Raw genomic sequence first — 11,043 nt, forward strand, 5'->3', positions numbered from 1 at the left:
CCTCTGCGAGATTGCTATGGGATTGTACGCAGATAGTTTTAGTGGATATGACAAGCTTTTGAAAATCTACACTGAGCAAACAGTGAAAAAATCCGTCTTAGGAAAGCAAAAACTTTTCTAATTTTTAAGTGCAGGATTTTGTTGTTTAAAGAAAAAGATTTTCTCTGAGAAGAAAATAAAAAGTTACGCTGGATTAAAAATAGTTGGGTTTAAATAGAATGGTGGTAATCCGTGAATGAAAGGACACACCCTTTCATTAAAAGACACATTTTCTTTTAAAACACTTTAATTAATTTATATTTAAATAAAATTCCAACATCATGAATAAATAATTTTTAAAATGTTGGTCAAAATTCATATGATTCGACACTCAAGGAGTAAGTGACAAGTATTTTGAAACGGAGGAGTATTCATTAATAGTGTAATCGAACTTTTTGTGCTATAAGCAAAAAATAACCTATTATAGTCTAGAAGGGTATTTGTCCGTCTTTAGCTTAAGAGTTTCACTTATTATGTATAGTTATCCGTAAATACTGTCTTTTAGATAATTTGATAGTGTAAAATAATTTTAAACGTTTTGCATATGGAAGTTAAACTCGCGAGAAGATTTTTTTTTTTTTTTTTTGGGATCTTAACATTTTTATTCAGTTGGCTAAAATTATTTTCATTCACCTAGCCATAATAGTTTGTACTCGTTGTCTGCATGTACTCAATCTATAATCAATGCATAATTATTGTATAATACATACATACAAAATATACCGTAATTATACACTGCATGCTAGCTAAAATTTGTAACAAATAAAATTGAGATTATTTCCAATTTTGAGCTTTGTTGGGCTGTTGTATAGTGTAATTTTTTTTCCTTTCAAATTTAACCATTTTGTATTCAATGTCATTAGCTCGATTAATATAGACTCACGTCGGGTATGTCCACTAAGGAAGGCAAAACGCTATTTACCAAGAGATTCTCCATTCTCAAAGTTCAAAATTATAACTTCAGGTCAAATATATGCTAATTACTCCATTCACAGAATGCCCTTATGAATCATATTTTCTCTCTCTTATAGTAACTACTCTCTACGACTCCATCTTCTCTCATTAAAGATATAAGAATCCCAACCATACGCCACATCCCTAATTGGTTAAAAGAACATATAGTACGTGAAGTATGAAATAAATTGAGACCCTACGTTGTAGCTAGCTTGTCAAGTGCACACCATCCCTACTGCTTTAGTCTAACCATCACTTTCAAAGTCATATATCCAGTTAATTTGTATTTCGCGTCGAGTAATGCTTATTAAGAGGGGTAAAAACGTTTTCTATCAAGAAGTTTTTTATTCGTAATGCTCAAATACAAGACCTATAATTGATAAAGGTATAAAGATCCCAATCATCGCGACACATTCCTTGATGGTTCGTGTTAAAAATAGGGCAAAGAGTCAAATTTGTCCACGAACTATGCGTTACTCCGTGTTTTTTTTTTCTTTCAAAAGCACTTAATTGCGCGACACGTAGCATCATCGAGTGCTAAGATTTTCACCGCTTAAAACTAAGTGCAAATTTGTTTCATTTTGCATAATTCAGTGTCAAATTTGATCCTGACCAGTAATGACAAAGGCACATTTGACCTCAACTATTGACGGATGACAAATCTATTCCTTTTCGCATAGTACTGGGGAAAATTTGACCCTTTGCTCCTAAAATATAGTTGTAATAAGTGAAGTATGAAATAAATTGGGATCCTTTATTGTAGCTGGCTTTGCCAAATGCACACCATTCCTACTGCTTCAGCAATAACTACACACTCTGACAGAAACCCACTGAAAGAAAGCAATGTTGTGGCTGCTTGGTTGTTCAAACTTATAATGGCAATGTAAGAGTACACCAAACAATCATTCACTCATGTGGACCTTCTAATTACCAAGCCCACATTTAACAATTTTATTTTCATTTTCATCGTCATCATTAGATTCTCTTCTTTTATCTGAAAAATCTGACACTAAATCACTACCAATTAGCTAGCCCAATACAAAAGCATCCACAATAATTCCAATTAGAATTAGTTTGGGCCTACGAAACACTGGACTCCATTCTCACACTTTCATGGTCCCTCATAAAAAATAAAATTAACTATTTTAATTTAACGTATTTCTTCCGTTTCAATTTATGCAACATATTACCAAATAACTTAACAAAACTCACAATAAATTGTTACCTTAACCATTTTTTTGTATAAATTTTTGCTAGTGTATTCGTAGTATAATCAGTGTATATTCATTATATGCTAATAATATACTTGTTATACATTAAATATATATATATAACGACCCTGGGCACAAGTAATGGGCCCATTCTCTTAGTAGCTTATTCCAAAAAAATAAAAATATATATGACACATTTCTAATCTGAAAGTAATTTAACAGAACTTTTCAAAGTTTACCTTAATGAGAAGCTTTTATAATCATATAAATGTTATGACATGTTTATGACCAAATATTTTAACATATTTATAACAACACTAATGTTATGTCATAGTTTTAAAAAAAAATGTTTTCTTCCCTCAATTTTGTATCAAGTCAAATCATGTCATATAAATTGAAAAGGATGGAATATTGAATTTCATGTGAAGGAATCAATTCGACAACAATTACTGAGAAATCCATAATGATTCGAATTGTGACCTGCGGCCCAGGTTATTCACACAAGGGCTCAAATAAATGTTTTGTTGCAGTTTTGTTATGCCAATTTAGAGACATTTATGAAGGGTAATTAAAATAAATTGGTTTTACATCAAACGTGATTTTAATAAGATCAGTAGATTTCAAAAATTAAGATTCAAATAATTGTATGCATTTGTCCACCAATTCAAAATGTCAGTCAGCCTTTATTCGATAAACAACTGATAAATTAGACAATTATTTGACTTGGACTTGTTGCGTGAAATGAGAAAGGAGCATTATGATTGTCAAATTGACATGATTAATAGTCATTTTCAACGTGTATATACTCAAACTTATTATGACTTAATTATTGCTAAATAAAGTTGGCGATCATTCTTCTAAATAATAATCTTCAATGGAGTATTCAATTTTCTATTAGAAAAAAGAATTTTAAAAAAACATGCATCATGTGACTTCTATTATTTTTAAATGGGTTTTGTCGACACTAAAAGGAAAAAGGAGAATTATATACATAGAAGAAATCTTTTTAACAAAACTGTATAAAGAATTAATTCTGTTGAAAAAGCTTACATTTTAGCATTGTACATCATTTGGAACGACTCACTTTTTCTTTTCCCCCTTTTAATCTCTTTTTTATTGGATATTGTCCAATTGTTGGGCATTTAAGCTTGCTTTTCTTGAAAGTTGTTTGGAGAAAGTTTTTGAGAAAAAATAATAATTATTTTCCAGTTCGAGTCGTGAAATGATATTTGTATTATGATAGGTTGTTTACATTACACTTTCTTGAAATTTAATGTTGTCGGAATTTAACAACAAATGCCGCATAAACACAAATGCGGCATAACCTCTAATACTGTGTTAAGAAATTAAAAGAGATCTTGCGACCAACTCAACTCCGAAAAATTTCTCATGGCGTGAGGTTGTCCAAGACCATATAAGGACAAAGACACAAAATCATTATTGTGGCTTATAATTGAAACAAAAGAAAAATGTATTGAAGTTCTTGAATTTGAAACTTAAATGTGTTTACGTGGCATTCAAGGTGTAGCCTAGTGATCAATGAAGTAAGTCGAGACCCATGAGGTGGTCTCGTCATGTTTAAAACCTAAAGAAGGTAAACCTCTTAGCGGATTAGCCAGATAATTGTGCTTTAATACGTTTCCCGTGGAATTAATTTAAGATGTGCATAACATCGTCTGAACAACACAGTTATAATTTTTTTTTTAAAAAAAATTATATAAATATATCTTGATTACAAGGCTATAATTACTTGAATATGACCTATATTAAGACTATAAAAATTATTTACGCGGCACAAACTGTCATAAACTTGACCAACTAACTCCATTATATAGTATAGTAGTTCATTGTCTAAAATGAATCCAATGTCCCAAAAGCTAGTCATCCATGGACCAAGTCTATAATGGCTATAATATAATGGGGACGAAGAGAAATAAAGTCCCTTTTGCAGTACAAAGCAAGCCCTCTTTTTGGGGTCCAATAAAAATGTGACAATGTAAATTTGGACTAAGCTTAGGGACATGTAAATTGAGCTGGCAAATGAAAAAAAATGTTTTTTTATATGACAATCAGACAAGAAATTGACAGGAATATCCTTCAATTTTTGTCAATTTTTCGACCCCCAACCGTAACAACCTTACAGTGACGTTTAGGACATAGGGATACAACAAAATGTCGCGGAATGGATATAATTCATCTCACTCTTAAGTTTTCAAACCAAGCTTTAGGTATAAAAAATTTTATGGTAAGAAACAACTTTTCTTACCGTAAAATCTTATTTGGAATTGGATCAGATCCCCAAAGCAAATTTTCAAATACCGAATAAAAAAACGTATGAGGATAAAACATGAAAAAGTTATTTGCCCTTTTGCTAGGAAATAGTTGTCCTTGAAATTACTCAGTAGGCAATTTATGAAACCAACTTTTGTCGAGGGTGATAGAAAAGTTATTACACCATTACTTTATAGGGTAAACTACACCGAATTCTTGAATTAAATGAGAATTAGTACAACCTACACTTCATGAAAGTTACACTTACCTTAATTTCATTTAATTTAGGTTGTCGAATTTGGATAGCTTTCCTCTTCAACTTAGCTCATAGCTGTCCATTCAATACCTATTCCTTGCAATAATTAACGGAACTATCGAGGATTCTGATGGGATATATAAGACTCATTTATTTTTTAATTAGAAATTTCAAATTCAAATTTAAAAATAAAAAAAATTCTGACAAAGAGCATTTTCTTCTTTAATGAGCCTTACCGAATTCAAATTAGTCGACATCTCAAAATGAGTCTTATCCAGAGCACGTAAAGCCTCAACAAGTAGAGGATGAGCAGATGATGATCACGTTTCAAAATTTTCAAGTACGAGACTTTAATATGGTTATACTAAATTTTCTGCTTCTTTGATTCAGGCGGTCGATTACCAAGTTGGATTGTAACTGAAGCTGCTCATTCTTTTGGACATATGATGTCACTAATGAAGTAGTTAATCCGTTCGTTCAAAACAAGTTGCAATAATTGCGAGATTTTGTTTGTACGTTAGTGAGTGATTTGTTGCACATTACCGGAGTAATTACCTAAATTATTGGCATACATTGACATGTTCATAACTTCGTATCATATGGGTACAGTCATACAGTTGAATTTGAGTTCATAAAAATATATTATATTACCCCACCCCCTACCCCACCCAAAAGGAGCATGCCCCTCCAAAGTCCAAGCGATTCCATAATTCATTAAAGAATTTCACGTGAAAGCATCAAACACAAATCAGATACAGCGAAAAGCAACAAAAACATCTTGTCCCTTATATCTTCCTCTCTCCAACATATCTTTGGCCGTTTCGTATAAAAACGACAAGAATAGTACAATTATATTTTATAACACAATTCACAACAACAAATCGATTTATATTAATTTCCACAGGAAAAAAAAATGTACCCCACCTCCCAAAACCAAAAATGAAAAAAAAAAAAAAAAAAAAACTCCAAGACTCGGTGAGCCACCGAGTTATCATGGCTTGCCACAACCACGCCGGGAAAAACCAATTCGCGATCGATCCCTATCGAATTCAAACACGAACCCTTGTTGCATTAGGTTTCCAATAACCGAGAACCCCGACGGCGCGGTCAACGGCTGCAATGCCAAGCATTTAACGTCCACCGCCGTATCAATAAAGTAATTCCTGGGTGGCGGTGACAAAACCGAGCCACCACTCAGTTTAAAACTCATCTTTGGGAAACTCGGTCGCACCACACCCGACACGTTAACACACAAGTCAAACCCCATAGTCTTATCATCGGCTTTGGGCAGCTTGACGAGCCGCTTAAACGCTCGAACTATACGCCTATAAGCCGGCTCGGCGAGAAATGTCAATGTTGTCCCTGAATCTATAACGGTCCCACCGTTACCTAACTCATCAATTGCCCAAACCGAAGGGCGTATCGGTAATTTCACATCCTCAATATAAACACTTTCGATTCCAATATAATAAAACGTCGAAGTAAACGGATTATTTATCATTGGGGTGTAACTCATTTTCGAAGCGTTGACCGTGTTTGACCGTCCGATTAGTAAATAACTAGTTGGAGTTGGAGATAATGTATAGTCCATTAAGCAATAAGAAAACTTGTTACCGAACCGGCGGCCCAGTTGACTCGCTAATGAAATTGAACCGCGGCCCAAACCCATAACTCCTTGTGCACCATTAAAACTCGGACCGGTTATGCTTGGACCGGATGCTTGAAAACTACAACCAAATGATAATTTCTTAAACTTAACTGAACTACCTGAGCTGGCATTCAGCGTCGTCGTTTCAGTTGAGAAGAAACCTTTAGTTTCCGACTTGTCCGAATAAGAGTATTCGTATCTACACGGGCTATGTTGGCGCGTGTGGTTACACGCGACACCTTTTGGTTTTGGTACGAGGTTACATTTCTTGTCGTAGCAATGGTAAGGGAAGTAAGTTGAAGAGTGGCGTGCGAGGAATGCTGAGTTGCCACGGCCGCGCGTGCACTTACGGCAGGCGGAACAAGTTACCCAAACAAGGTCACTACCTGTGTCGGCCACTAAAAGGAGGCGTTGCGGTGGCGTACCTGAAAAGAAAAAAAAAAGTTTATTTGTAAATTCATAAATCTCTCAATGCTCGCTATAATCTTCACATTATGAAAAAATAGCTAGTAGGTAGGAGCATCTCTATTTATAATAGTACGAAATCTATTTTAACTTAAAACAGGAAGAAACTGTTCTTATACTCCTTTAGTTTCAATCTGACACGAAGTTCAAGAAATTAAAGAAACTATTGAATCTTGTGACATTAAACAAAAGATACTAAAATGTACTAAAATACTTTTTAAGCTTCCTTAAAAAGATAACAAAAAAGCTGAGATTAAGGAGTTGCGAATTAAACGGACTAAAAGAAAAGTAACAAAAACAAATAACATAGAGGGAGCATAAATATGATTATAAATCCTAACTCGACATGAATTAAAATATTTACCTAGTCGGAGATCGACAAAGTACTGTCCGCTGCCGGAGGAAGCACCGGAAGTTAGCGGGAGCTTAGCGCTACGGTGGAGAAGGGAGGAGTAAAGGGTGTTTAAACGGTGGATATCAGAAGAGAGTGATTGTGAAGGATTTGAGGGAAATGTGTCTTTATGGAGTAATGGGAGTTTTAAGTATTCGACTTTTTTTATGCGGCGGTTGGTGGTGGAGAAAGTGGTGGCGGAGGAGAAGAAGAAAAAGAGAGAGAAGAGAAGAAGGGACAAGAATGGTGATGTTGTTGCCATTGAAGTAAATTGTGAGAGAGTTAATTAAAATCTAGGAAGAAAGAGAAATATGGAGTGAAGGGGTTGGTTGATTTATACGTACGTCAGTGTTACTCTCACTATTGATTGATTCATATATTATTACGAGTACTAGTATATTTATATTTGGCCATTTAGTCATCACTATCATAGATTGATTAGATTCCATCACAATATAATAAGTGTATTTATTTTTATTTAGGATTTAAAATACAGAGTATGAATCAAATTACGAATTTCGGTGCATTTGCTTCGCCCCTACAACGTAAATTTTTCATGTAACCGTATCAATTAATATTTCATGCATTATAATTTATACGATATAGTTTGATTTTATGTAAAATTTAAGTAAAATGAGATTTTTAAAATTGTGTCTTTAACACGATTGAGTAATATTGATGTGATAAGAAAGCTTTTCATTACCAATAAAACAAGAAACTTATTGTTAATGTTCTCAAATATAGAAACGAGTTATTCTTAAAATAGACTGTAATTAAACAATGTCATTGAAATAGAAGAAGTATAAAATATTATCCAATTTTATCATTTAACTATAGTGATCAATTAATACGATTCCATTAATAGGGATAAGTTCTTTATCTTATACTCTATATTTTAAAAGGTGAAGTTGAGACTAACTTAGAACTCCTCGGGCAAAGCAATTTTCTGAGTGGGTTTTTATGTCCATGTGTGAGTTTGCTAATTGCTAAATCAATTTTCGTACACATTTTTTGAACTGCACTCAAATTTTAGTATCTATCTATTATGTTATTCATATCTTTATTCATTTTTAAGTGTTAATTTAATAGTTTTGGTAGTACTGCCTTTGAGGCTTATGATTCGCCCTATGATAAGTAAGATATTCCTCATTACTCAATTAGATAGGGCGAGATCAATGAAATACGAGAACTCCAAGATGTTAAATTCAAATTTTAGTGGACACAAAAAGTATTAAATGATTTTTTTCATCTGTCTAAATTTTGGTTGATAAAGTTATCTGATTCCTACACTGATAAGAGATACTAACATGTATTTAGTTAAATTATAGCGATATCCCAAATTAGCTAAATTAACTCGCTAGAAATGCACACTAGTGTTTTAAAAGTAATAATGCTGGATGGTCAGGATGGAGAATTATTGAATTATCATGAAGTGAGAATTTAACAGTTGGATACCGAATATAAAACCGGTAACTGTTTTCTTTATCTTTTAGCACTATTTATAGAGATCAAAATAAAATTGAGAAATAAATAAAAGGTATGAATAAATTACTGAAAGCAAGAGATGAATAAATATGTAGTCCTAGCTGTTGCCAAAACAAACCCAAGCTACCAAGGGAACAATAAGGTCCGAACTATCGTACAATAGTATACACTAATAATTGTAGATCGGAACACTACTCAAGATTATGATGGGACGGATAAGATTTTTTTACTCTCAATCAAAAGTTTTAGACTCGAGCTGTAAAAATGAAATAAATTTGATAAAGAATATTTTCTCCTTTACTGAACGTTATATAGTACATTTTGAATTAATCAATCCCAATACTAATACGGGATATGAAGCTAAATACCAAAGGAAAGAAAACACGACATTGGAACATGCCCTTAGCTTTGTCAAGTTCAGTAGGAAGCCAGTGGCGGAGCCAGAATTTATGCCAAGGGGGTTCAAAAATATAAAGAAGCCATAAATGAAGAAGCTAAGGGGGTTCAACGTCTACTATATATACATAAAAAATAATTTTTCACCTTGTATATACAGTGCAATTTTTCGCCGAAGGGGGTTCGGATGAACCCCCTGGCTTCTTACTAGGTCCGCCCCTGTAGGAAGCATTAGTGATGGATTCCAAACAAGAGCCTACACTACGCTAAAGTGTTTTTGAATGTTGAGGTGTTAAATTAAATATTTGCATAACATATCAAAAATATTCTTTTAAATATTGTGATTTAGACATATCATGTAATATTGTGATTTAAACATATCATGTCATTTCTGTAATCGAACATTATCAAAAAATAAAATAATAATGTTAAAATTTTAAAAACGTATTAAATGTAAAAATATACCATTTTTTATCAAAAAAGTATGACATAAAACGAAACTGAAGGAGTAATAAAACACAAATTCCGAAAAGGAAACATGTACTTGTAATGCAATTAAGTAAGCACATAATAATGGAAACATGCAATTCCCTTTAGCCCTGATAATTAATTTTTGGTAAAATTTTTGTTATTTATATCATACCAAATCATGTTAAACTATCATTTAAAGTGTGTGTATATATATATATATATATATATTAGGTTAAACAAACTCAAAGAGAACCCATGCAGGAAAAGTTTCTGCAATTGACCTTATTCCCCTTTTTTGAGATCAGTGCATGTAAATTGAAGAGAAAAATAAGGGAAAATTACGCTCTGTTCTAATTTTGAAGATATTTTGCAACGTAGTTCGTATTCTGTGTATAAACACTTGATTTTCAATATATTTGTGTATAAATATCTTTATACATTAGACACTAATATAAGGTTGATATATTATGTATAATTATTTCCCCCAGATATAATATTATATATTAGGCTATGTGGAGTAAATATTTTCAACAACGGTATATTTTTTAAAATACCCTAAAAAATTACACTTTCTTTATATACACAATGGATTCTGAAAGAAGAAGGCTTACAAAATGGCTAAGGTGGGGAATGAATTAATGAAAAGATGCTTTTTAGTTAAGTTACTTGAGTATTTGATTAAGGCATCGAAATTAGCACCAAATGTCTAGAGGTGTTAGGGAGAGATTAGAATCCGATGATGTGTGATTAGGACAACATGTAAAAACGATTGTCGTGTCCCTACCTTAACGGCGTCTACTATTTGTCTGCCTTCTCACCCAGCTGTCACTCCCGCATTTCATGGCTATATTTTCTCGACGTAATTCCTTTGTTGTGATAGGTTTCAAATTATTACATCCTTCCCATTTTTCAAAATTAAATTCTTTTAGAGCGAAAACAATTAATTACTACTATTTGAAATCTGGGCTTCAAATTAATAAGGCGTCCTTTGATTGATAGTTAGAGTTATGCATATATTAACAATCTGAGGATCGTGAACTAATTTTCCTGAGCGAAACTACTCAACATTTTTTCAATAATTTTGTATTTGGAATCAATTTATTCGACTGATATAATTCAGATTCGCATAAAGTGTATTTAAGAGGGAAAAGGAAAACCCCCTCTAAGCTCCTACAAAGAATTTCTCTATCCAAAGAACTTAAACCTGATACCTTGATGAAAGGCTAAGAGATCTCATTAATCCTGTCATATTCTTTTGGGTAGTCCTGCTCAGCATTCTCATTTATTATCAATCATATATAAACACTGTTTATCATACATTTGTCTGATCTTGAATTATCAAATAGTACTATTAGATTCATCTTAACGTACGTCTTTAACATTCACAACAAATATAGGTACTATTGTGAAAAGATTTGAGGAGAAGTTGTCTGTATACATTGTGTAATGTGTATGA

General features: G+C 32.7%; 1 protein-coding gene across 1 annotated transcript; it reads right to left on the reverse strand.

Annotated features, from left to right (window-relative positions):
• Positions 1-5,496: 5,496 nt before the first annotated feature.
• Positions 5,497-7,609, reverse strand: LOC132641832 (aspartyl protease family protein 2). The gene is made up of 2 exons (XM_060358925.1): positions 7,209-7,609; positions 5,497-6,804 (listed from the first exon to the last, which is right to left on the reverse strand). Exons 1-2 carry the CDS (start codon positions 7,495-7,497, stop codon positions 5,723-5,725), a joined length of 1,371 nt encoding a protein of 456 aa, XP_060214908.1. The 5' UTR covers positions 7,498-7,609; the 3' UTR covers positions 5,497-5,722.
• Between the last annotated feature and the right edge of the window lie 3,434 nt (positions 7,610-11,043).

Source organism: Lycium barbarum, chromosome 5, assembly GCF_019175385.1.
Source record: "Lycium barbarum isolate Lr01 chromosome 5, ASM1917538v2, whole genome shotgun sequence".
NCBI lineage: Eukaryota > Viridiplantae > Streptophyta > Magnoliopsida > Solanales > Solanaceae > Lycium > Lycium barbarum.

Bases quoted from the DNA above. Each gene is read 5' to 3' on its own strand.
- LOC132641832 (XM_060358925.1), bottom strand. From the start codon at position 7,497: ATGGCAACAACATCACCATTCTTGTCCCTTCTTCTCTTCTCTCTCTTT. The intron at 6,805-7,208 runs GTAAATATTTTA...TTTTCTTTTCAG, and splicing joins CTTTGTCGATCTCCGACTAG to GTACGCCACCGCAACGCCTC.